Below are 27,979 nucleotides of genomic sequence, written 5' to 3' on the forward strand. Positions count from 1 at the left end.
TGTGTTTGTTTACATTTTTTCTGTTTTTCTTGTGTATTATTCACATTTTTGCATGTGTTTGAATATATGTGCATATAGAGGCCCACAATTGGTGCCAAGAATCATCCTAAAATGCTCTCTGACTTTATTCATTGAGGGAGGTTCTCTCAGTCAAACCTAGAGCTCACCAATATGGCAGCTTGCTCTGGGGATTCGTATCTCCACCTTCTGAGGATGAAATTACAAGTGATTTGTCATGGCCAGCCAGTCTGTATACATACGTTCTGGGAATCCAAACGCCAATGCATATACTTGAGTAGCACATTCTTTAGCCACTAAGCCATTTCAACAGATCTTTCTTCCACTTTTTGAGAACATTTTGTTAATTCTGGAACAATAACATAGAACTTAGTAGGGATGGTGGTGTAAGGCCTCCTAATACCTTGGTGGCAGTGGCAACAGAAAGATATATTTAGTATTAATAATAAGACTTTATGATAGATGAAAGATAGAAAAAGTAATCAAGAATGGCACTCTGGTTGTTAAATCAGATTATAATAATGCTACGTAATGAAACAGCAAAAGAAATTCTGAGAAATAAAGAATGGGATAAAGGAAGAAGGGTATTTGAACTTAAAAGTTATATTTGACATGTTTTTTTGGTATGCCTAAGACTTTCAAGTGGAAATTACAAAGTGATTAAATGTAAGAGGTCTGTCAAACCTACTTCAGATGTGAACATATGGAGTTGGACATGTCTGTGTACAAGCAGACTTCATGCCCAAGTGAGTTCATATAACAGCCTTGGGCAGTGTGAAGAAGAGGCACACAAGGACTCACTTGTTTTGAAGTGAGATAGGAAACGGGAAACTGTCAAAGGTGATAAGATGCCAGTAGACAGAGACCAGTGCAGGAGAAAGTGCTCGATTACATGAAGTGATGGAGGGAATTCATGGTATGAGAGAGAAGCTCCCAGTGTCATTTAACACTTGGAGGCCCTGTGAGTGAACTTGGCAAAGAGCAATCTGTTATGAACAGAAGCCAGTTTGGAACTGGTTATAGAGTAAATGAGAGGAGTGCGGAGAAATGGAATGAACCACAGTTGAGTGGCTTTTGATTTGGCACTAAGAAGGTTTGCTAAATCGTGTTCCCTCAGGTGATCAACCATGTAGTCCCATGCAACAGGACTGTGATAGCTCTGGGTGCTTACCAATCAGCACTAAAGGGTACAAAAGGTACAAAAGCAGGAGAAAGCCCTTTTTCTGAATTCACTGGTTGTATATTGCTTTTCTTTCTTCTCTCAGCAGGTAGCAGAATGCTGGGAAAAGATTAGGCTTTTGTTAAGATTATATTTACAGGGGCTGGAGAGATGGCTCAGAGGTTAAGAGCACTGACTGCTCTTCCAGAGGTCCTGACTTCAATTCCCAGCAACAACATGGTGGCTCACAGCCATCTATAATGAGATCTGGTGCCCTCTTCTGGCATGTAAGCATACATGGAAGGAATGTTGTATACATAATAAATAAATCTTTAAAAAAAATAGATTATATTTACATTACTTTCTTAACTCTCTTACTTTTACTATATCTCCAAAACTGCCCATTTCTTTCTGTGTGCTGTTAAATAAGATCTACATACTTAAAGTAATAAAAGGAGCCAGTTAATTTATGCTTGTTCCAAAGATCAAAAGCAGGAAAAGAAGTATCTCTCTGACTGGAGCAAGCCAGGCATTGGATATGGGTGGAGACAATATAAAAAGAAAAATGAGAAATAAAACAGTTTAGTTAAATCTTGCAAATTCAGATTAATGGGCTAAAAACCTCCTAAATTATACAAAACTTTAAAAGGTTGCTAACTTTACTACTTTGAAGTAATTCACAAAACATTTAATAACTCATGAATAAATCTTACCCTGGTTGCTTTCTGGGTTTTGTTTTGTTAGTGATACACAGTACCAAACTTCAGGCCTCTCACAATCTGAACAGGTGTGGTGATTATCTAGATGACCTGCCGTCGATGGGAATTGCACTATCTCGTGGGTTTCATTGAATAAGAAGCCAGCTAGCTGAGTGATAGCATTCATTGGTCTCTGTCTCCTAACCTTGAATACAGTGTGACCAGTTGCTTCCCACTGACTGCCATGCCTTCCCTACCATGATGGACTTTCATTGCAAGCCAAAATAAACATTCTCTTCCTTAAGTTAGTTTGGTCAGGCATTTTGTCCTAGCAACATGATTAGTAACCAATGTAGCAAGTTTCTACCACTGACGTGCATTCTTGGCCCATTTTTATTTTCACTCTGACAAGGATCTTACTGTGCTTAGTGCAGGGTACTGGAAACACCACATACTCCTCAACCCTGCACCCATTCTTTGCATAAACCATGCCTCAACCCTCTTAAAAACTATGGAAATGCTTATGATGTGAAATGTCTAAAAATGGTGTGGAAAACAGACCTCTGTGAATTTGCTAAGCATTGAACATTTGGGTCTAGTTGGGACTCACGGGATACCAGTGTGATTGGGATCATCAATTGAACATTTGGGTCTAGTTGGGACTCACGGGATACCAGTGTGATTGGGATCATCAATTTTCATTCCTTAAACAACAGAAGACAATCTGTTTCTCTTTGCTTTAGTTGGTAACATGCATGGAGTACTTTATAGTTCTTTAAAGGATCTATTATCAAATCTAGTCATAAATTTGTAGAACATATATCTTATCCCAGTTTTCCAGGTGCAAAAACTAGAGCAGAAAGATTGATTACTTTGGATGATGCAGCAAGTGACAAGTTGTACCCAAACACAGGGTAGCAAACTTGGTCTGTTTTGTTTGTTTGTTTTAACTTGCAATATTTACAGTAAGTAGGCTTATTAGCAACATATTAACCTTAGATAAGATGAAAAAAATTTGAAGAGGAAAAATGTATAAAAAATATCAATAGCTACAAGAACAAGAAACTCACAAGACTATGCCATTTCACAATCATAAGAAATTGAAAGAGATGGCATTTGGTTTTAGTTTATAGAACAAGATAATTGAGATGTTCTTTTTTAGGCATAGGTATAGAGATATTTAAATACTAAAGAATATTTGCAAATCATCTGAGTAGATTTTTCCAGTGTATAAATGATAATTACTCATTGTATCAAATCTTAGCCTGTTTTCTGCATACAGTCTGGAACAATGAGATCTAGTGAACATTGTAACTGTAAGTGGTCTTTCATTCATGTAGTAATATATGGGGCACTGTGCTGGAAGGCATAAACTACATCCCGCAGTGCTGGGATCATGACTGACTGTCTACCATTAGTTATACGATCCCAGTATACTACGTGGCTGGTAGGCCTCAAATTTTCACATGTAAAAGGAATGGTAACAACTGTCTTCACGGGACTGCTGTGGAAAGTAAATGCATTAAGAGCATATCAGATCCTTAAAAATAATGTATTTTTAGCATGGTAACTGTTATGGATTGTGCCTGTGCTTAGAAAGTATCACCTTAGAAACATTATAGATTGGGGTGCCCGATTGGAATCTGCAGATATCCTAAAATTAGATACTCAACATTTGTAATATCATGGTTATGCAACACTGAGTATGCCAAATAAATAGGCCAAGTCTGCTGAAAGCTATAAGGTGAACTTTGACCTTTTGTTTATGCCCTTCTGGTTATCATATCTTGATTTAATTAATATTAATAAAATGTAATTGTGCTACTTTAAAAAGATAACTCTGTAATATTCATTTTCAACTCAGTCTGTTCTGCATTTGAAAAGCACCCCAATATATGGACATATTCTCCAAGCATGTATTAGAATCAAAACTCCCTAAAAATGGGAATAAGCATCAAAGCTATGTACAAAAGTAAATATGAAGTGTTTAGAAGGATTTTCTGCTAGTGGTATAAGGAATTAACTTAGAAATGTGAGTGAGGAAAGCGTGTTAATATTTTACCTTGAGATTCCATTTGTATATTATGATAAGTAAGAATTAGGCAAGGAAAAAGTAATTTTAAATGGTATTCTATGGAATATGGAAAATGTAGCAAATCTCTTATTGTTTAGATTTTATTTATTGTTTAGGTGTGTATTTACTTATTTGTAATTCACACTTTTGTGTGAATTTGTGTTTATTTCTCATGTAATTTTTTTTAATCAGCATTACTAAAAATGGAACCCATGGGTTTATATGTGAAAAGCAGGTGCTGTATTGCTAAGCTTCTCCCTCAGGCAGATTTATTTCCTTAATCACATATGTATATGCTTAAAATTAATATGTCGCTATATGGTAAATCTTTTAAAGTGTGATTGACATTGAGAGAAGGTAGGAAAAAATAATTTTGTAGTATTGGGAAATTTTAGAAACTTTTATTTTGAATAACTTTCTAGAATTCTTTTCTGTTAACATCAATAAAATGTTCTATGTTTATTCTTCATTGTTAATTTTTCCTCTTCCATTTGTGGGGTTTATCATAGAGAAACAAGTTAAGAAATTAATACTTTGTAATTACAAGAAAATACTTAAACTTCATTTAACATCTGTATTAGTATTGTTGATTGACTCCTGTTTTTAGAAGTCTTTGTAACTTTCATGATTCTCTGCTTAGTGTATCTTCTGTTGAACAGTTTAGACCACTGATAAGCATTATTCAGTGGCATATGGTCTGAGTCTGACATGCTTTGAAAAAGAGTACAGAGTTCTGATAATGAGGATTCTGTGAAAATGGGAAAACCAGCACAGCAGATATGCTTTGAGAAGCTATGGGATGTTAGCATCTTGAAACAATATATCACACTCAAAGGGACAGAACTGGGCTGCACAGTCTGTTAGCTCATTCTTGTCCAATCTGGTCTCCTTTCTTTTGGAGCCAGCATTGTCATCAACTTGCTGAATTATATTCTGACTGGAATGTACTTTAGGCTCAGAGTAATGTATCTACTTAAATGGAATCCTATCTCTCTACAAAAGCTTTTTGAGTATAATAAATTTAAAATATAAAAAATTCTATTAAGTTAAAGTAAATGGTTCAACAACTTACATATGTGTCTCTTCTCCCACCCCTTAAACAGATCACTCGAAAGCATATAGATCTGTTTCTCTTTTATGTGCAATTTCAAATATTTTTTGTTTAACTATTAGGTGGTCTGATATATTTCAAAGGTTGTTTATTGGAAAAATACCAATGCATTACAGCAAATATTTATTAAACCAACCGTACATCGGAATTGAAACTTCCTATTGTTTTCATTGTTGTAGTTAGTCATGTAGCACCCATATTACCAACAGTTAACCCTTTCAGTGCTATGGAATCATTTTTATGTAATAAATAATGCGCCATATGTCTTGGTGAAGTCGTACTACATATCCTTGGAGAAATTGAGATGATAACCCAAATACTTGTTGAGAATCTTATTTCATTGAATCAAAGTTGAGAAAGGTTACTATATTGATTTCAAAATCAATGGAACTTTTTAATTTAAAACATACTAAGTTGTATAAATAAACTAAGTGTGATGTTAACACTGCTGCATTGTATAAAGAATAATCTGTGGTAATCTTTATAAATCGATAGCACAACAGGAGACAAGTAAAAAATGCTAAAGAAATATCTATTAAAAGGTTCAGCTTTTACTACCTGAAAATTTCCCAATTTTTTTTGCTTGACTTAAAATAATTTGATCAAAATTAAACTCAGTTTAAAAACAATAACAAGTACATATAATTCAATAAAATGTATTTTTTTTAATTCCTTTGGGCTACTTTAGTAGTATTTTATTTTACTAATTAGCATCTATAATTTTCCCTTATGTTGTTCAGAAAATTCAGATTCATCCTTAGAACCTGTGTAATAAATGAAGTTGTTTTTGTGATTGTCCTCTTGAGGATTTCAGGGATTGCCAGCTCAGATAGGCAAAGCTTCCTTTTTAATGCATTGATTTATGTGACTGAGAGGTGAGGAGAGTGAGAAATAGCTCCTCTTCCTCCAAATCTCCTGTCACAAGGTGTTTTAGTTTTTGAATAGCAAATGGCACATTACTTTTGAGGCATGACTGTCATGGAACATCGTGAATCACACAATTCATATGTACTTGCTTTGTTTATAAAACTGAAAAATCTAAAAGTAATTTTAAGTTTAAAAGCATCAGTGAATCAATATAAATTGGAAATACCTTATGCAGTGCAGCTGGCTCAGAAATAATTTATTAAACAATAAGAACTTTCTTATGCTAATTTCATTGAAGACAGTGTACATATATATAGTAAATTTCAGAGAAGTTTACTTCTTATGTTCACAGATAAAGGCAAAAGCTGTTATGTATTATAAAACAGAATGAACTTTTAATACACACAACTAACAGTGAAAGTCGACAAATAACGTTTCTAATATGTGTGATATTCATAGTATTGCCTACTTAATGTATCATTTTTCTATAAATTAATTTTACTATTAAACGTTCCCTTCTTTTTATGTATTATTAGTACAAGACAGCTTGTTCCCACATTCTAAAATCTTATGTTTTTTAAATTATGAAAACCAAAGGAATATGAATGCAAGCAGTTATTCCTTGCATAGATAATATGGACTTGTGTATCTTTTCTAAAATGTAACAACCGAATAAAGTTCCCTTAATTGGAGATTTTGAGATGTTTACTTTATGCACACCCAGAAGAGGAAATGTATTCTAGTTGTGCATGATAGAAGTTGTCAGGAGGAAAAAAAATGAAATGAGATCTGAAGACAGTATTATTTATTTGTATTTCTACTTCAAGCATATAAAATTGTCCATGATCTTTTTCCAAGTTCTCCCTCCAGTATTGAGTACTAATGGCATGTGTTGATAAGGCTATAGAAATAACTAAAATGGAATACCCTTTTAAGGGTGTGATGCTGAATGCCCATGAAGGGGAAAACTTCTTATGCTGTCCCTGAGGTTACTCTCTGCTTTAAGGACAAGCAGAAGACCACTAAGAAGAGGAGATTGGACTTTCTGTTTAGTTCTATATAAGGAATAAATTTTATAAGCAAATAAAATTTTCTGCCATTGCCATCAAGTTTATGTTGCATTCATTATATCCAGTGTACAGTGGAGATGAATAGAACATTTAAAAAATATTTATTAAATGTGTTCCAAAAAACATGTAGATAGATGTATGAAATTTAACTGAAATAAGGGAAGCTTTAGACATAAACTCTATAAAAATAAAAAGCTAGCATTTTTAATATATTAAAAAACTTTAAATAAGAAAGAAATTGTATAGTTTAACTTTGAAACAAGGAATCACATAGCCATCATTTCCAGTTAAATTGATAGAAGAAGAAACACTTTGGATTTTAACCATAATTTTAAATAAGGATATATAATTGTTTAGGTACAAATTAAAACTACAACAGGAGTTAAATAGTAGGCAAATGAATATTTTGTAGGTGCTTAAGAAAAATTCTAGGTAATAAAACATAAGTGAATACTTAGAAACATTTGGTCTGTCAAGTTATTTTAAATAATAAATAAAATGATGTTTGAAAAACTAAATAAGGATGTTTATAGGCAAAGAAAGGTTGTTACCCATCAGTGTGTATACTGGTTATATTACACCACTAAGCAAAAGAGAGATGTTCCATCAATTAAAGAAAATGGTAATTCACCCCCAAAAAAGCAACTAGAAGATATGAAAGGCTTTTAGCTACTGATCAAAGCAATAAGATATAAACAAAGTAGTCTTTTTAACAATTAAAATTTTTTCAGGCTCTGATATGATTATAGTTAGCATCTTTTCTGGCAGAAAAGTTTGGAATAGACCTCCTCCAAGTATCTTCAAACTGTTTTTATCCATTGGCAAATTTTCAGATAAGGCTAGTTACTTATTACATGACTTTAATGGAAGGATTTAAATGCGTACATAAGATTACTCTTATTATTTCTAATTTACAGATAAAGAAATGGAGTCAGTCATGTGACTTAATGAGCCCTAAGTTTAGTATGAAACTTTGTTGTGGTAAATACTTTCTGATAGAATTATATCGGATTCTTTTTGTTTTTGCATTTTCTCAAGTTAGACTCAGATCTGAAAAGATAAGTGTCTTTTTATTATAATGATACTAAACCTTTTTAGACAACTTTAAATCCTTTTAAATATTCCATAACCATTAAGAATAATTTCTATTTATCATCATGTATTTTTCTATTGTTAAATAATACTAAAATGGGTAGTATGAAAAATATGTTTTTACCAAGAAGGAATTATTTTCTGTTTACCCAGCTTTAATGAAAGCAGTAAATAGATTATGTATTTATGGCCATATAATGTTATTAAAGCCAGAAAAAAATGCAAAAACAAAAAACAAAAGGTATGTCAATCTAACATAATTGAAATGCATGAATATTTTAAAGCTGATGCACCTACATCTTAGACTTGCCCTTGCATTGGCAGATGGAGAACATCATTGGGACAATACGAGATTCCAACCTGAAGCTGACTCTAGCTTTTGGGATAGGAATGCATCATGCTGGGCTACATGAAAGAGACCGAAAAACTGTAGAAGAGCTGTTTGTGAACTGTAAAGTCCAGGTACCTTTTCCCTTGAACACATATTTAAAAGTGACATAGAAGTTTCATTTTATTTAGCTATAAAGCATTATGTTTATCTTTTAGGTTCTTATTGCTACAAGCACATTAGCATGGGGTGTAAACTTTCCAGCGCACTTAGTAATTATTAAAGGAACTGAATATTATGATGGAAAAACAAGACGTTATGTGGATTTTCCCATTACAGGTAATTTTTCTTAGTTCAAAGATATATTAAACTTGTCTTTCATCTTTAGCAATTTAGGTTTATATAAATTAAATTTTGAGAACTCGTCTCATGTGTATAATAATCAAGTTAAGAAGTCTTTGTTTTTAGTATAAATGCTTCAGTAAATATTGAACTTTTTATTTCTTGCCCAATTCATTAATAATCACAACCATAGTTAGTCATTTCAAATTCATAAAAGTACTAGTTAATAACTATTAGAGACAATAAGTTTTGATTAAGAACTATAATTAATAGATTTCAAAAACTAAATAGTTTTTAAATAGAATTACTACACAGTTTGTGTGGATGGATGTATGTATATATGCATGCTCACAATGTGTGTGAGTGCACATGTGGGCGGGCACAGCAGCATTGTGTGTATACATGCAGGTGGAGGCCAGAGGTTGATACCAGTTGTCTTTCTCATTTACTCTCTACTTTATTTACTAAAGAATGGCAGCTCTTGCTAAAGCCAGCGTTCTTCTAATCTAGTTAGCCAGTTTGTATTGGGAACCCGTCTCTATCTCCCATGTGCTAGGATACAGAGAAGCTGCCATACCCTTCTGGCTTTGATATCAGTACTGAGTTTTCAACCTCTGTTCTCACACTTGTGCAGAAGTGCTTTATCCACTGAGCCATCTCCACAGACCCTACAATATCAATATTGTTAAATGGCATCTTAAATCATGTAACTTAAGAGAACTTCATTTAACAAATAGTGTAAACTGCCATTTTAAGAGTTTAGTCTTAATCACAATTGCTTATTTAATGTAATTTTTGAATGTATCATATGTATGTGATTATATTATGTATATAAACACAGACATATATATGTTAAAGACTGTAATAGTGATGATCAGAGAAGCACACATTTTCTTAAAATATCCTATTAACTATTAGTCTTTGTTGTTAGAAGTGTGACCTGATCAGAAACTTTACTTTGTGCTCAGTGTCACTGCAGGGTGCCTCTTATTTTCTCTTTCATAGATGTGCTGCAGATGATGGGGAGAGCTGGGAGACCTCAGTTCGATGACCAGGGCAAAGCTGTAATTCTTGTTCATGATATAAAAAAAGACTTTTATAAAAAATTTCTTTATGAACCTTTCCCAGTTGAATCAAGGTAAGTTTGGTCTTAAACAAATGAGTTTTGTTTCATAATGAATTTGTGTTTTTCTAGTTATGTTTCTTTCCAATTGAAAATAAGTTTGTCGTACAATATATTTTGATCATATTCTTTCCCATCCCCCAGCTCTTCCCAGATTATATCTTCCTACCCACCCAACTTCATGTTCATGCAATCTCCCTTTCCTTCTCCTCTTCCCTATTCTCTCTGTCTCAAAAGAAACAAAAAAGAACAAAAAAAAACCATAGATTAGAAAAACATCATAAATATTTAAAAAAAAGATAAAACAAAAAATATCAAAGCAAAGTAAAAAGCTCTAACAAAGAAGCTATTTGCAGTTGATCTCTTGGAAAAGGGAAAATCAGTTTTTCCCAGTGGAGTAACACTGTATATCATCCACAATGTGGGGTAGACCTTGTGCCTAGGAGTAGTTGGCCAGCACAAAACAGACTTAATGGTTGCGTTTTCTTTCTTTCTTTTTCCCCAAATTTTGTTTGGGTATTTTTTGTCCTGGTTATGTTTTACTAAAAAACAATTAGTAATACTCATAACATAACTTTACAATGTGAGACAACATACAGCTGTTATTATTATCTTATGGGAAACTGTTGTATGGCTGCCATGCACACTGAACCATTGCTCTGGCCCAGGTGACCCAGATTGAATTCTGAGCTCTGCCACTAAATTGCTTGACTTTAAGCAGTTCCTTTCACTTTTCATTGTGTATAAATGGGAGTGATAGCAATTTTAACTTGCTCATTTGTATTTGTGGGGATAAGATCAATAATTCTTGGAACCAATATCTGTTGTGAGGAAAGCATTCAGTAAGACCTTAGCACTCCCAAATGTTGGCTTGTTTTGGCTTTTATATGTGTGTGATCTTCAGGAATTGAACCTAGGGCCTGCAGCATGGTAGACCCTACCACTACATATATCACTACCCCCTTTTTTGCTTTTCATTTTGAGATAGGGTTTTATTAAGTTACCCAATTGGACCTTGGACTTACTCAGTACCCTAGCCAGGCATTGAATTTGCAGGTTCCATGCCTCGGTCCCTCTTGTTAAGTATTTTCTTAAGACACCAAACCTCTCTGCCCGACATAATATAATCCCACCCAGATTGAACCAGACCAAATTAAAGTTGCTCATGTTTAATGGAGTGCTCCTGAGTGACCCTGGGAAAACATGGAGAGGCGAAGACCCCACAAAACCTGGAGACCACATGTTCATTCTCTGGGCGGGGGCAGTTTAAATAGCCTGTGGGAGTGGTCCCAACCTTCTCTGGGGAGGAGTTAACGATTTGGTGGGCTTTCTTGACCCTCCCTGTGGGGGGGGGGGCACCATTTGACGTGCTTTCTCGGAGGTGGAGTTTGGACTGAGGCAGCTCCCAGAGGAGGGAGCTTATGCCAGGAGCTGGGGTGAAGCCCCTAGCCAAACAGTCCGGACATTTTGTATAAAGGGGTGTTAGGGAGCTGATGTGATGCTTTTGACCAAACATTCCAGACTTTTTCGATAAAGGTGTGCCAACGAGCTGAGATGAAGCCCCTTAACCAAAAATTTAGACTCATTGGATAAAGGGGCACCAGCTCAAGTCTGGCTGCTTCCTGCGGGCATGGGGTGACGTGGGAAGGGGAGATCTGGGGTTTGGTGGGCTCACGCTTAGCCAGAGGTGTGGCTGGAGTGGCATCCATTTTACTCTCATCCTGGAGATATCAGGCAGCTGTTTCTTGGAGGGAGATGAGAAGGCAGGTAGCTAGGAGAAAAAAATATATATTGTTATTATTGGCCCTATGAATGGGCTAGTCATGGAAAGAGTCATTAACTCTCTGTCCCAGAAAGAATGGGACAGAGAAGTGCCCTGGTTGTATTGGTGAGGCTCAGATGTATAAGTGGAACACAATAGCAGATAAAACCATATTTTAGTTGGTAAGTGGAGAGTTGATATCAATGGTGAAGTCCCAGAAGCTGGTACACGTGTTGGTGTTGTCTGGAGAGCGCTTAGTAAATTTGTCTTTGCCCAGACAGCAGCGGTGACCTGTAAAATATGTTTGAAAATAGTATGTGGAGTTAAAATAGGCTCTGGACACTGTTAGTTTTTACCAGACCTGATTTTTGATACAGCAGCAGAACTCTTTCCCAGGAACCTGTAGGTATCTGTAAGTCAACTGGAACAGATTTACATTTTGCTGTCATAGCAAAAGGCTATTGCTTTAGGTTAAAAGGAACTGGAAACTTTGAGCCCACCTGTTAGTCCTGGATTATGAAGTCTGTTAAAGAAGCACACCTGTCTGTATTTTAGCAGGACACTTAACAAATGAAGTAACGAGCTACCAGTATCTTATCAAATGCCATTAGACAGATCTAAGAGGGATAAATGAGCAGAAATGAGACAGCTTCGTTAGCTATGCAGGCAATCCCAAGTCTCTCTTAGTCCTTGGAAAGCACCAGCCTAGAAGCAGTGCTTGCCATTAGCTGCTGAGTACAAGACGCCCAAAGGTTTTCCTGTGGTGGAAAGATTTAGTCTACCTGGCTTGGCATCTCAGTGGGCCCTCCAAATGTTAAGTATTTTCTTAAGATGCTAGATCTCTCTGCCAACATAAATAATCCCAAGCAGACCAAATTAAAGATACCCATGTTTAATGGAGTGCTCCTGAGTGGCCCTGGGAAAACATGGAGACCACATGTTCATTCTCTGGGCGGGGGCAGTTTAAATAGCCTGTGGGAGTGGTCCCAACCTTCCCTGGGGAGGAGTTAAAGATTTGGTGGGCTTTCTTGACCCTCCCTGTGGAGGGGACACCGTTTGGTGGGCTTTCTCGGAGGTGGAGTTTGGACTGAGGCAGCTCCCAGGGGAGGGAGCTTATGCCAGGAGCTGGGGTGAAGCCTCCAGCTAAAAACCCCTCCCCCTAGAAGCTTAGATCACTGAATTATTACCAACAAGGTTCTACTGTTTGCTTATTTGATTATGTTTTCCAAATATGAAGAAACTTTATATGTTTATATCTAAATACCAGGATTAGAAAAACATCACAATTATTAAAAAGATAAAATATTATGAACAACTTTATAAAAATAATTTTTACACATTAGCTCAAAGAATAAAATTTATTTTAAAAACTACTAAAACTGGCACAATAAAAAAGAGAATATAAGTTATCAGTACCAGATATGTCAAAGCAATTGAATTCAGAATGCACAATTTTTTTCATAATGAAATCTTATGATGCAGATACTTTACTGTTGAATTCTTTGTACTATAGAAGGAATAATGCCAGCCATTAATGAGCTTTCTCCTAGTAATAGAAAAGGTAGGAATTGCAGGGTGTGGTGGTGCATACTTTTCATCCCAGCACTTAGGAAACAGATTTGAGAAAAATCTATGTCTACATAGCGTATTCCAGATTATCCATGACTAGACTACATAGTAAGAGCTGAGAGAGAGAGAGAGAGAGAGAGAGAGAGAGAGAGAGAGAGAGAGAGAGAGGGGATGAAAAGAAACATTAGGAATAAATTTCTAGTTTGTTTTATGGAGTCAGAATAACTTAAATGCTAAAATTCATTAATGAAATCATCTTAAGAACTTAATAGACCTGTGTATCTTTTGAATGAATACAGAAATTCAAAACGAAACATCTATCTATATATATATATATATATATATATATACACAAATACACTTTACCCTGTAAATACAAAAGCTGTTTCTGAAAATAAGTGAATCTAATTCGCCACAAAAACAAGTGATAAATGTCATATGACCATCTCATGTATTTTCAAAGAATTTGATTTAACATACCCATTTATCACAAAACTAATTTACTCTGGGCATTGTATAGTAAAAGGGTAATTTTTTTTTCTTGTGCTATGACCATTACTAATATTTTATGTCATAAAATATTCCATAGCTAATTCAGTTCTCTGTTAATGCACATTTAGCAATCCAGTTTTCTTTTCTAATGGATTTTTTTAATATGTATGAATGTTTTGCTTGCATGTATGTAAGGGCACCAACATGCCTACCATGCTAAAGGAGGCCAGAAGAGGGCATCAGATGCCCTAGAACTGGAGTTGCAGTATGGGTACCAGTAACTGAGCTCTGGTCTTCTGCGCTGTCTCTCTAGCCCCACAGTTTCCTCCTCTTGTGTATAATGTGACAGTGAAACATTTTACCTTTCTGATATTACAAACAGATGTTTCTCTATCAGACGGTGATGAAAAAAGGGAATTGCTAGATTACACTCAGCCCTGCAGTGGATATTACCAGTACTCTTCATGCAGACTGTAACCACTTTCACTCTGCCGCAATAAATTGAGCTTGTCATAGAGAATATTTTTTACATTGTTTTTCTAATCTATTCATGTCCTTTACAAAAGTTAATTTGAATACTTTGCATATGATTCTATTTGTAATTATTTAGCCCTTTTTTGACATTGCTTGCTTTTTACATTTTACATAAGAAATTAAAATTAGCATGTTCTTTCCCAATCTTTCAACACATCTGATCACCTTTTTATATTCCACGAAACTTTCCTATTCTTTCAAGCACTTAGTGTTCACTGGGTGAATAGAGGAAATGTCTGCCTCCGCCTATCATCCCTGTCTCACAAGTTCCCTTTTAGTCTTTACTCCAGCACTTCTTATGTTCTTCATTTCATTCGACAAGCCTCCTCTCTTGAGTCACATCTTTTTCTGTAAGTTTCTAGCTTCCTTCCTGCCAGCCTATGTTTTATTTTTCCATATAACCATTATTTTCTGAAAGAATGATAGCAAGGTTACTATTTGTTGAGTATTTACCAGATGGCAGGTAGTAGTAACTGCTTTCAGCTGGTTGTTACTACTTAAGGTATTCTGGGGAAAGTCTATATTACTATAGTACTCTGCACTCTGTTCATATGCATGTACATTTTAACAAGAAATAAAGCATAAGCATATATGTGCTAGTTAATAATGTGTTCTTAAGTTCATGGTACTAAGTTACGAATCTATAGAATTTGTAACAACTTTTAACAGTTATCACCAAATAATCTGAAATAAGTTATTTATAAATTATACAAAGTTGTTATACATAAATTACATAAAACCACTTTTTGATAGCTGAGAACATAAAAATCTGAATCTTTATTGTTCATTGTATTTCTTGTCTCTTACTCAATATATAGCTTATTAGGAGTGCTTTCTGACCACTTAAAAGCAGAGATTGCTGGAGGTACAATAACATCTAAGCAAGATGCAATGGATTATATCACATGGACTTACTTTTTCCGGCGTCTTATGATGAACCCTAGGTAAGTGTGAGGCTCTGTGAATGGGCAGTTGCACGTTGTATGTACAGAAAGCACAGGCATTTAAAAGAAACTCCAAGTCTGAGTGTTTGTCAGCTCTTAACACATTCTGTAGATGCAAGTTTACAAGAAAATCATATAATGTCCCATATAGTCATAGTACGTAAGAGTATGGTTGATTGTATACATTTGCTATTTGAATTGCTGTAGGATAATTTTCCTATGTAGTTGGAAGACAAAGCACTGAAAGTCATTAAGGCATCTTCGTTACTATGTGGTAGTAACTAACAGAAATACAGTTGGAGTTCAAAGAAAGGTTAAGAGTGGTGAAGTTGGATAAGAGAAATTATGGGGTATTTCTTAGTGTTAATAAGAATTCTACAAGATAAGATTGTGCTGTATTTGATCCTATTTTTCTGGTTTATTAGATCTTGATTTAGCAGGCACTTATCAGATGTTATGTCAAGCTCTGAAATGCATGTTTGTGTTTACCATCCCTTGTCTCCAGTGACTCCCATTTCTTATAGGAAAAGCATGAATAAGCACTAGAATTTGATAAATTCTCTAAGAGAACTGTATTTAATCCTGTGAAGGTAATAGCTTGTCAGATAATGTGATACTTCAGATATTCAGAACTAGAAAAGGTGTAAAGCATCCAGGCAGGAAATAAACACAAAGAGTCCTGGGGATTGGAAGAGTAATTAGTGTTTATGGATTAGGAAAGTTTGCTGTGCTCAGAGAGTAAAGGTTGACATCTTATCTTTATCTACTTCCCATGTAGATAAGATCTCTGTATGTCTCTCTTAGGGTTCTCATTGTTGTCTAGGTTCTTGGGGATTGTGATTTGTAGGCTGGTTTTCTTTGCTTTATGTTTAAAAATTACCTATGAGTGAGTACATGTGATAATTGTCTTTCTGTGTCTGGATTACCTCCCTCAAAATAATGTTTTCTAGCTCCAAACATTTTCCTGCAAAATTCAAGATGTTGTTATTGTTTTCTGCTGTGTAAATGTACCATATTTTCCTTACCCATTCTTCGGTTGAGGGGCATTTAGGTTGTTTCCAGGTTCTGGCTATGACAAACAAAACTGCTATGAACATAGTTGAGCACATATCCTTGTGGCACGATTGAGCATCCTTTGGATATATACCCAAAAGTGGTATTACTGGGTCTTGAGGAAGGTTGTTTTCTAATTTTCTGAGAAATCGCCACACTGACATCCAAAGGGGCTGTACTCGCTTGCGTTCCCACCAGCAATGCATAAGTGTTCCCTTTTCCGCACAATCTCTCCAGCATAACTTGTCGTCAATGTTTTTAATCTTGGCCAGTTCTACAGGTGTAATCTGGAATCTCAGAATTGTTTTAATTTGCATTTCTCTGATGACTAAGGATGCAGAACATTTCCTTTAGTGTCTTTCAGCCATTTTAGATTCCTCTGTTGAGAGTTCTCTGTTTAGGTCTGTACTCCATTTTTTTTTATTGGATTATGTGTTCTTTTGGTGACCAATTTCTTGAGTTCTTTGTATATTTTGAAGATCAGACCTCTTTGTGATATGGGGTTAGTGAAGATCTTTTCCCATTCTGTGGGCTATCATTTTGTCTTGTTGACCATGTCCTTTGCTTTACAGAGCTTTTCAGTTTCAGGAGGTCCCATTTATTAATTGTTTCTCTCAGTGTCTGTACTAACTGAGTTATATTTAGGAAGTGGTCTCCTATGCCAATACGTTCAAGTGTACTTTGCACTGTCTCTTCTATAAGGTTCAATGTGGCTGGCTTTATGTTGAGGTCTTTGATCCATTTGGACTTGTGTTTTGTGCATTATGATAAATATGGGTCTATTTTCATTCTTCTACATGTTGATATTCAGTTATGCCAGCACTATTTGTTAAATATGCTTTCTGTTTTCCATTTGATATTTTTAGCTTCTTTGTCAAAAATAAGGTGTTCAAAGGATCGTGGATTAATATCCAGGTCTTCTGTTCAGTTCCATTGGTCCTCCTGTCTGTTCTTATGCCAATACCAGGCTTTTTTCAGTACTGTAGCTCTGTAGTAGAGTTTGAAGTTCATTTTTTTGTTTTTACTTCAAAATAAATCATCTTTCCCTAGTTTCAGTTACTCTCCACCTGCTTCTTGTCTACCCCTAATTTAGTCCCATTTGTACTCTGTCAAACTGTATTGATCAAAAAGAAGATTAATTACATAGAACATGTAAATTAGATATAGTTTGGTTTTCTTTAAAGATAATGAGTAAGAAATTTCCCAGATAATTTGGTTTGGGTGGATATAACTTCACTTTCTTTTTTTTTCTTTTTTCACTTTCATTTTTATAGCAAGGAAATCTCCATACAATCATAATAAACAGTGGTAATTAGACTCAACACTAGAAGTGCTGCACAGTGATGGAATTTTAAAAGGAAATTTTACTAGGTCTCTGATCAAAGGCATTTTGTTGGCTGGTGACTTGTGTTTCTTTTTTTCAGTTGTAGGCATCATCCGTGTAAATCAACATGTGTTGCAGAATTCACATTGCCTCACAAGTTTTGCCTGATGGCCAATATTCCAATCACATTGATATATGCTACTTCAGCTGATTTTTAGGATACAAAGTATCTCCTCTTGACCCTGTAATGTGTGTGCTTATTTCTTTAGTAGCTACCTAAGTAAATGTTCCAGGCAACTCTGATTAGAATAAAACTGTCATTCTGCAGTGCAAATCTACATCAATTAATCAGCCCAGATTACAAAAATGATTTGTTTTTCTAAAAATAGCTCTCCAGGTAAAGTGTTTGCTAGACAAACATGACGACCCAAGTTCTAGCTACAATTAATTATCTGAAGATGTATTAGTAAGCAAAAGTTTTTGCTATGTTATGGTAAATAAACCATTTGACACTGTATGGACTAAGACTTTGGCTTTCATTGTGGGTAAAATGGGTACCATTGCTGTCTTTCAGCACAGGACATGGGCAGCATCTTTTTGTGTCATAGTCAGGTCAATTATAATAAAAAAAATCTTGTCAGCGATTCATATTTCCCTGTTTAAGATAGAAATTCTAGGATCCATTTATTTTTATTGAGGGGGTGAGTTAAGACAGGGTCTCACTATTTAGCTATGATGCTATCCCGGAACTCACTATCCGGGATCAAATCAAGCTGATCTCAAACTCACAGAGATCCCCCTTGCCACTGGCTCCTCAGTGCTGAGGCTAATGTGTGCGCCACCATACACAGTTCAGATCCGTTTTGTAAATCAAAGCAAACATTTATTGTAAGGTACATACAAAATTAAAATAGCAGTTTTCAAATATATGAAATTTACTATTAAGGTTGGAAAGATGTACAAGAGAATAATAGATAGAAGTGATAGAGTACACCTGTCATCCCATCACTCAGGAGGCTGAGCCAGGAGTGGAGACATAAGCTTGGGACCATGTTGGCTTAAATAGTAAGACTGTCTCAAAACAATATGAAAGAGAGCAAGTACAAGACTAAAATAGATGCAGAATTAACAACATGCAAACCAAAACAGAAGGCAAAATAAGAATTTGAGAAGAGTGCTTTCTTTTTTTTAATTGTTTTTATTGCACTATAATATTTTCTTCACTCCCATCCCTACCTCCCCTCTCCCCTTCATGTACTCACTCGTAAGTAGCCTTTAGACATAAAGCAAAGAAAAACCAGTGTACAGTCCACAACCCCAGAGAACCTAGACAACAAAGAGAACCCTAGGAGAGACATAGCTGGATTATTTGATGATTTTGTTTTCAGTTTTATGGGGAATTTCACACTATTTGCTGTAATGACTGTACTCATTTATATTCCCACAGTGTCCAAGCTATCCCTTTACATCACATCTTCATATTGGCTTTGACTATATTTTCTTTATTATTGTCCCTTTTAAAATCATCTATCTTCAGTGCTTGGCACAAACACATCGGAATTGAGAAAACAGGCAAATTTCTCTTAAAAATCTATAGTTTTCTCATATTAACAGCTGTATTTTGTGTAACATTAGTATTTTTTTCTTAGTGCTTCCTTTCATCCAGTGGCATAAATTGAGATTTGAATTATCTTGAGTGGAAGGAATGTTCATATGCAAGCTTGTTTCTATACATACACACACATACACATGTGTATTTATTTACTCATAGAAAAGAAATACTGTTTCCAAACGACAATCCATTATAAATAAATAAGAATGACCTGATTGTTCTAGCCCCCTCAGTTAATCATACCAACACTATAAAGTTAACACTACACCACGCCAGCCACTCTTCCTGACTTGCTAGCTATGTAAGTATATATGCATATATAATACACATTCAATTGCACATGAGTATAGACAAGGCTTTTATGCTAATATATATATATATGTACACATGCATATACTCTCTTGTTCAAAAGTGTATAAACACATATATTGTTTTAATAAAATAGAAGCTATCCCAAATTGAGTTTGTGATTCAATTTGCATAGTCGGTTTCACTCTGCTTTTAAATATATCTAGGCAAAAATGAGGTCTTGTCAGCTGTCCCTGAGCGCTCTTCCATTATTTGTGTCATTATTACTGCTGCATAATCTGAACATAAAAAAACATGGTGCTGTAACAAATGACTTCTCAGCACTGACAGTTACGGCAGTGGCATTTCAGTACTGATGGCAATTTTCTCAGCAAGCTATCTGGCCAGGTTTACATAAAGCAAAAAGGAAATGGTTGCCACTGTTCACATTAAATGCAAACTGTTTGCTGTAACTTTGTCTCAGTTTCCCTTTACTATAAAACCTCTTTCATTCCTAGATGGTGAGATTTCATCTGGTTTCAAGTTGGAAAAATATATTCTGTGGGTTCCTGTGTGTAATTCTTCCTTCTACCATAATAAGGACTTTAAAGGCTAATATTTTTTAAAGTTGTGTGGGGTTTTGATTGCTTAAATTTTATAGACTTTAAATTTTTATTTCAGGGCGAGGCTTGTTATGACTGTTTCCCAATGGACTGCTAATAGAAGTTCACTTGCTTAGCCCATGTGCTAGATGCTGTCAGTATCAAACTGCCTTTGACTTTCACACTTCTCGAGGGACTAGTAATTGTTGTGTTCAAACAGCCTGTAATTGCGATCCCGCTGGCTTTCTCAGCACACTTCTGGCTATTAGAACCATTAAACAACTCAGCACCTGTTAACGGCATTGTAAATATTCAGCCCTGCTTGTGTGCAGGTTAAGTCCAATACAGAGAAACCTTACAGAGCGCAGTCGCATAAATTAGAGTTTCTGACAAGTCAATTATTGTGAAACTGCGTTTCTCTGGGAAAGAAATGAAATAGCATGCTGACAAAAGGGAGGCTTTCTGTTTGTAGCGGAGGAAGATAATGACTTGATGATTCGACACAGTGAGCATGAAACTGCACTCTGCCCGTTAGCTGTAATTAAACAGTTGTGTAAGAATCGCTGTTTAAATAACCAGTAAATTATAAATCTTGTACAACATGAAAACAGACCTTTTTAGTTAGCTGCCACATGCTTTTTCAGGGGAGTAAAGTGATTATTGAAAATAATAATATGTCCTTTTACTTAGATTAGAAACTGGGCGGTAACAGCTCACTGATTAAAAAAAAAAAAAAAGAATATGTTGTGTACCCAATCAGACCTCTCAAAATGTTATGATTCCTAAAACATAATTGTTACATTTATATTATTTTATAATATATCATAATGATGAATCTAATTATGATAGAACATATACTCTATAGACTATTTTAATGTTTTAAGTGATCTTGCCATCAGACTGAATATTAAACCACAAAATATGCTTCAGAAAAGTCAGTGAAGTTTCGTTCCTCACACTGAAATTGTGTTCTTCCAGTTGTGACAATGAGAACTTAATCACATTCAGAAAAAATTTATGAATGTTTATCAGTAACAACTTTAAATATTTCCTTTTAGAATAAGTTGATTGTTCAGTAGGCTGGATTGTGAATAATTCTTTGTGAGATAATTGCATTCTCAGAGACAGCATTGTTTGATCCAAGTGTTTTCTCTTACCTATGGATTTTAAATGATTACAAAGGGTTTCCCCCAACTGCGTTATTTGGAGGAAATTCATCTTTAAAAGCATTCAGAGGCAAAATTCACCACCAAAACAGAATTATAGTGAATAAAGTAAAATTAAATATAGTGGATGGAGCAAAATCTATATGGAAAACATCTATGTTAAGGAGATTTATAGTTTATGGCCTTAAATATTTTCACATCTAACACTTATTATATTATAAAATGGCAAGTTGGCATTCCACTTAAGTATTTAAGATAATGATTATTAGTAGAAACATTATCCATGGGCTTTTTTATTAATAACCTAATAAATTTATAGACAAAAGTGGAATGTTAATTTTTGTTTCGTGATATTGTTTTCTATAAATTTAATTTTATCCTGACATGATTTTAATTCCTCAATTAAATATTTTTACATAATTTTTAACTTCCAGTGGAGTTTGAAATGTCCCTGTGAAGAGTCATCTTTGCAGTGTTTTTCTAGCCCTCTGTGATAGGGATTTTATATGGGCCTCTTTCATTTGAGATTGGTAACAGTTTTTTCCAATGCTGTTGCAACATTGAAGCTACCATAGTGGTATTTTAGTGAAAAGAGTTTGTAAGCCTTTAACATTACTTTCAGTTCTACACTGGTCCTTTCTTGGACCGAGAAGAGAGGTAGGATATTATATATATTCTCCATGCTGATTACTGTGGAATTTACTGGCAGGAATTTGGAAACTGCCGTTGTTGTTTGTGTCACTTTCACCTTCTGTGTTCCTTCCCAGGTACAGACTCCTTATTCTGCATTTGCCTTTCTTTGTTGCAGTGGAGAATGAATGGTCAGATAACTTACATGCTCTTAGAGGTTTTATTTGGAAAATATTCAGAGCTGGGTGTTTGTGTTTGCTGTGTATTACAAATTACAATGCTTTATTTTAGATTGATGATTTCCTTTCCAGATGTTAGAACATCATTTTTCATAAGCATCAGGAGAAAATTTCTCAAATTTTCCTAGAGGCACTCATCTACTACTAAGATCAGTAGTTCTGATTTCTTTATAAAATTGTTAAGGGTAAATTTTATAATAAAAGGTGTGTGTGTGTTTGTGTGTGTACATGTATATGTGTATTATATGTGATTTCAGTCAAACATTGCATTTCACACTTTCTAAATTCAGTAGATAAGGTTGCTTTAGAATAGATGGGTAAAATGAATTAATATCAAATGTAACATAAGAAAGTGTTTTTCATGTGATGTACTGCTTTATATGCCTACTTTACGTATTTTAAATATGAAAAAGAAACATATTTTCTTTTTCATTGGTGTTGGCAAAGTTTACTATTGGGCCGTTGACCCAATAGTAAAATGGGAATGCTGACTGTGTTTGTTTTACTTTTTCATTCCATTTTATATTTACTGTAATTTCATGCTTTTAAAATTCTGAAAAGATCATAAAGCTGATGTGACAACTCTAGTAGACACATCTTGAAACTGACCTCACTTTTTTCCTAGTTACTACAGCTTGGATGATGTCAGCCACGACTCCATGAACAAGTTCCTGTCACATCTGATTGAGAAGTCTCTGGTTGAGTTGGAGCTTTCCCACTGCATTGAAGTTGGAGAGGTGGGACTCTGATCCAGCTTTTGACAGAGGGTGATGGGGTTTGTGCTATTGAAATTTACAACAAATCTGTAATGGTAGTAACCACAGTGTGAACCATTACTCTCTTAGGAATGTGGACCTCCACTGTACATTTCACTTACCTTGTTCTACCTTTATTTGAAATAGGATAACCGCAGCATTGAGCCACTAGAATGTGGTCGAATTGCCTCCTATTACTATTTGAAGCACAAAACAGTCAAAATGTTCAAGGACCGTTTGAAACCTGAGTGCAGCGTTGAAGAACTGCTTTCAATTCTAAGTGTGAGTCTTACACTACTTTGACTTATATATTTCAATGCTGAGTGTGGTTTTTTACACTACTGTGGTTCATATATTTTACAACTTCTCTTATAATTTGGAAATTATATTGTTTCCAGGTCAGAAAATTTTACCTGAGAGTGTACAGGAGTGTCTTCTTTCTTTCAAACAAGGGTTCTTTCCATTTTCATATGTAGGATTATCTTGCAACAGATGTGATGATATGACTCAGGATCCTCCTGAGTAGGATAGGTGCTGTTGGTATGTGAGCCCAAATTAGTGGTCTACTTTGCACTCCCCAAAGCAAACCTGATGACTCAGTGTCCCCTCTGAGATTGAAAACTTGCTGTTCATTTATTTGGATGGCTCTGTTGAGTACTCTATGATGTTACTAAATAGCCTTTTCTTAAGGATCCATATGACTAAATTTTATTTCAAATCAGCGCCATGAAAGCTCTTAAATGCCACTTCCATCTCCTATCTATCTCCTTCTAAGAAAGGGAACATATCATATGGTAAATCTACTATACTCTGTCTTCTCTTTCCCAAAAAAAAAAAAAAAAAAAAAAAAAAAAAAAAAAAACTAAAACCTAGGTTTAATGTTGAAGTTTAAAGCGTACTCTGCACAAGGGGTGAGGGTCTTACTTTGCCTGCACATTTAAGAACTATAAGCTGGCTGGCAAAAGCTCCATGGATCTACCTGTCTCTACTTCCAAATGACAGGTGTATGCCACAATGTCTGGCTCTTTATGCGGATGGGAGGGATCCAAATGAAGTTCTTGGTGTTTATATAGCAGGCATTTTGCCTACTGGTTCATATCCCTCGCCCACTATAGTATTTTCTTAAATTTAATTTGTCAGTAATGAAATTGTCTCATTTCTGGAGCTAGAGAGATGGCTCAGCAGTTAAGAGCACTTGCTGCCCTTCCAGAGGACCCAAGTTTGATTCCTAACATACATGTCAAGCAGCTCATAACTTCATGTAACTCAAAATGCAGGAGATCCAACACCTGCTTCTGTCCTCTAGGGACACTCATACCCAGGTCATGCAGGCATGCATGGCACATTCACTGACCCACACACATAACTCTGTGCAGACTAAACAGGTTATATTTCTTTCTTTAGAAGTGTGTGTGTGTGTGTGTGTGTGTGTGTGTGTGATAGCAGTTAAAGAAATAGAGGCCATGAAATTGAGAGACAGCAAAGGAGGTGTGCATAGGAATGGTTGGAGGGAAGAAACGGAAGGGGGAAATAATGAAAGTATATTTTAATGTAAAAACATGAAAAATATTTAAAAGATGAGGATTTTTTTAGAAATAAATCTTTCTTATACAAAGAAGAATTTCTCATGTTTTAAGCTACACATATTTGACCTTTTGTTATGTGTTAATTATAATACAGAAATTATGTTCATTGAAATATCCTCTTTTCTGAGAAATGTCATGGTATCATTGTTACTGGCACAAAAAAAATGTTTTAGAAGATGACTCTGGAAGAAAAAAGTATATCAAAACATTGATTCACCAAAAGCTTTAAAAACATGAGCCTGTCACTTCCCTTCAGTTATTATCAAGGAGATTTTTTAATTGCTTACACCTTTTCTCCTATAGGAGAAGATAATTATATAGACTTTTACACTAAGTCATGTATGTGACTTAAAAATAAACTGGAATTCATAGCATCTATATAATCTTTTACAAATTGCTTTCTGCTTTTCTGAGGAAATAGAATTTCTTTTGGATTAGGATTGTAGTGACTTTATTGACTTTGTAGTATTTACCAGAAAAGAATTTTTCTTTCGAAAGTAAAAGAAAGTATTTAATCAGGTCACCTTATCATATCCTTTTTAATTAATATTTTTGGAACGGAACCTTCCACTTTACAGTACTTCATAGTAGAAGATTGGCATGACTGATTTAAAACAATTGGTCTGTTAGATCCATTTATATCTAGCTACTAATCCCTATTCTCTGTGTCCTTTTCCTCTATCCTCAGGATGCTTGGGATGAGCTCAGTAGTTTTCACAATGGTGATTCTGTTATCACCTTTCACCAAAGTATAGAGGCAACAGGAAGTTTCTGAATTTGCAGGTGACACTAAATTCTTCTACATAATAAAAATTAATAAGTAAGGAACTTAGCAGAGATTGCATTAAAAAATAGGTATATCAAAAATAGTTTATTCATTACATCAGTGGTTCTCAATCTGTATATTACAACCCCTCTGGGGGGGTCACATAGCAGATATATCCTGCATACCATTCTGAGTCATAACAATATCTAAATTGCAGTTCTGAAGTAGACATGAAATAATTTTATGGTTGGTGTCACCGCAGCATGAGGAACTGAATTAATGAGTTGAACCATTAGGATGGTTGAGAACCACTGCTCTAAATGTTATTCTCTGTTCTTCATGGTCACCTTTTAACCATATATTTTATGTTGATTCTTCTTGCTAGTTGTGTATGTATAGAGTGAGAGGCACTTGAGATCAAGATATGAAACCATAGGCATTATCAGTGAATATTGTAATTGTCGGATAAGCTGTGATCTGTGGCAGAGTGACACCTAGATACTGCTAAAACCAGTCAGAGCTCTGCTTGTTTTCAGAAGAAAAATTTTAAAGACAAAACAAAATGCATATTCTGCCCTCCTTGTTAATCTCCTGGGGATATTTGATGTGTACAGTTCTGTTGACCTCAAGTTTGGAGGACATTGTAGAGAATACTGAATGGCCCAGACTGAGTGGCTAAAGCCTAGCAAGGTGGACTTTGGATCACTGTATGTGTTGTCTGAACAGAAGCAGCTTTTGCTCTTGTGACATGTTCATAATTGGGAACTGATTCTATCAGATCTTAGACGGGCAGTTTTGAATCATCACTTGTAGACCAAAGACATAAACTTTTTCAAAAGAGTCAGAATAAGTACACTGCCAATGAACTATTTTTAGAAGATGGAAGTGTGTGTATGTGTGACCAGGATTGTTTCTCTTTAGGTCGGGAAAGCGGGGCTGCATTAGGAGCAGACTTACCTGGTACATGCATGTCTTTTCTGTCTGTTTGCCCTGTAGATGCTTTAGGGAGATTTTTAACCTTCAGAATATTCTGGAGGTTTTTACTTTGGGTGTTACAGACTACTATATTTGCAGTAATAATTTCTGCTGATTATTTCATCATTCTGTATTGTGCTGAAACTGTTCTCCTCACTAATCTTACTAGTAGGAGCACGCAAATAAAAAATTACTTTTACCTATCTACTATATGCTTTGCACTTTATGTATATTACTTACAAGCCTCAACAACTTCCTATGGTATAATCATATAAATAATAAAAACCAATTTTAGTAATAATGAGCTGCTTCATAACCCATAGGAAGTAGTTCTTTAGGTCTCCCCAATACCTACCTCTCCTAGACACATTTTATCTTATCTTGTAGGTCAGTTCTAGCTTAAAAAAAAAGTAAACATTAAGTTTTAACATCATATAATTTTAAAAATAAATTAGAGTTAGTTTTAAAATTTTGTGTGATCTTGTAACCTAGATTGTAAGTATTGAATATAAATGTTAATCACAGGCAAAAATAATCATTTTAGTATTCCTTGTTGGAAATGTATATTTAAAGTTTTAAACCATCTGATGCTATTTTGAAAAGATCGGGTATTTTATAAGAACACTTGCCAAGCCTTTTTCCACACCATGAATTAATAAGCTTCATAATTAAGGCAGCTGCTTCACACCTCTATTGTTAACCAGTGACATTACATCTGTCCTGCTCCATTGATGCCCTCCTCCTACTTATTGAAGCATTTAGCAGTTTTGGCAACAGGGATTACAAAGCTTGTAGTTAGTAGTCTAATTAGGAATAAGTGAAAATCCTGAGGGAAAAGTACATTTCAAAAGTAATTTGAAGAATCTCTTAATGATGCTGGCACAACTCCAGAGCAGAAAGTGTCCATCGTCATGGCACAGCAGGGTCAGGTTTGATGTGTTTCGTAGGTGTTTAGAAAGCAGCTATTTTAAAACAGCAATGGAAGTGAAAACTTTCAAAGCTGGAGAATCTATTCCAACATAGTTTTAACTGTGTGTTTCCTTAGGGTATTAATAGCTGAAAGAAATCGAAAATATAGTCTTAATATACCTTATGCCTCTCGAATTTTCAGACCTTTTTTCAGTGTAAAAATTATTTGTCTGTTGTTCTTGTAACTGGGCAGAAACATGAAGTTATTCTTGTTTACATAAAGCATGGGATTATATGCATATATGTCAGATACTTTACAAATGATTAATCTATTTCCCAGCAAAGATTCGAATAAAAGAACAGACTTCATACATTAAAATACAGCAATTTCAAATTTTTTAAAGTTTCAGATATATATAAATTTATAATCAATAAATTTTCAGCTTTATCAGTACTTCTTTGCCAAGCTGATTTATCTGTCACAATAGTCAGTGTATAACTATTTCAGTAATTGAGTACCTTAATGCTTATATCTTGTCATTTTGTAGTATACTACAAATCTGTGGTATCAAGTTACAAAAACATCTTTCTCCTACTTTCAAGGTGGTTAAAAAAATAAGTGATAATTTTTTAAAGAAAGTTAAAATAACAGGCCTAGCATAAATAGTACTTTGGGGCGGGGACTTAGCTTGTAAAATGAAAGAGTTCATTAAAGAAAAAAATGAAAGGAAGGTTAACTAACAGTGGACACCACAACCTCAGTGGCCTTCCATTTCCACCTCACCTCATGGCAGTCACAAGGTCCCATCTGCTGCTCGGTATCCCATGTGGGGAATCCTGATGTGATACATTCCAAGGTTTGTGAGGAGAGTATCCCTATACCTCAGCCTG

The 27,979-nt window shown here is 35.0% G+C and overlaps 1 protein-coding gene across 1 annotated transcript in view; it reads left to right on the forward strand.

Moving 5' to 3' along the window:
* Ascc3 (activating signal cointegrator 1 complex subunit 3) overlaps positions 1-27,979 on the forward strand; it is a 289,294-nt gene that overhangs the window by 192,554 nt on the left and 68,761 nt on the right. The window contains exons 31-36 of the mRNA XM_050120173.1: positions 8,414-8,551; positions 8,636-8,756; positions 9,765-9,897; positions 15,058-15,183; positions 22,723-22,834; positions 23,000-23,134. Of these exons, the coding sequence (XP_049976130.1) occupies positions 8,414-8,551; positions 8,636-8,756; positions 9,765-9,897; positions 15,058-15,183; positions 22,723-22,834; positions 23,000-23,134 (765 nt within the window). The remainder of the gene's footprint in view (positions 1-8,413; positions 8,552-8,635; positions 8,757-9,764; positions 9,898-15,057; positions 15,184-22,722; positions 22,835-22,999; positions 23,135-27,979) is intronic.

Source organism: Alexandromys fortis, unplaced genomic scaffold (genome assembly GCF_014885135.2).
Source record: "Alexandromys fortis isolate MF-2015 unplaced genomic scaffold, M_Fortis_MF-2015_v1.1 scaffold_141, whole genome shotgun sequence".
NCBI classification, from domain to species: Eukaryota; Metazoa; Chordata; class Mammalia; order Rodentia; family Cricetidae; genus Alexandromys; species Alexandromys fortis.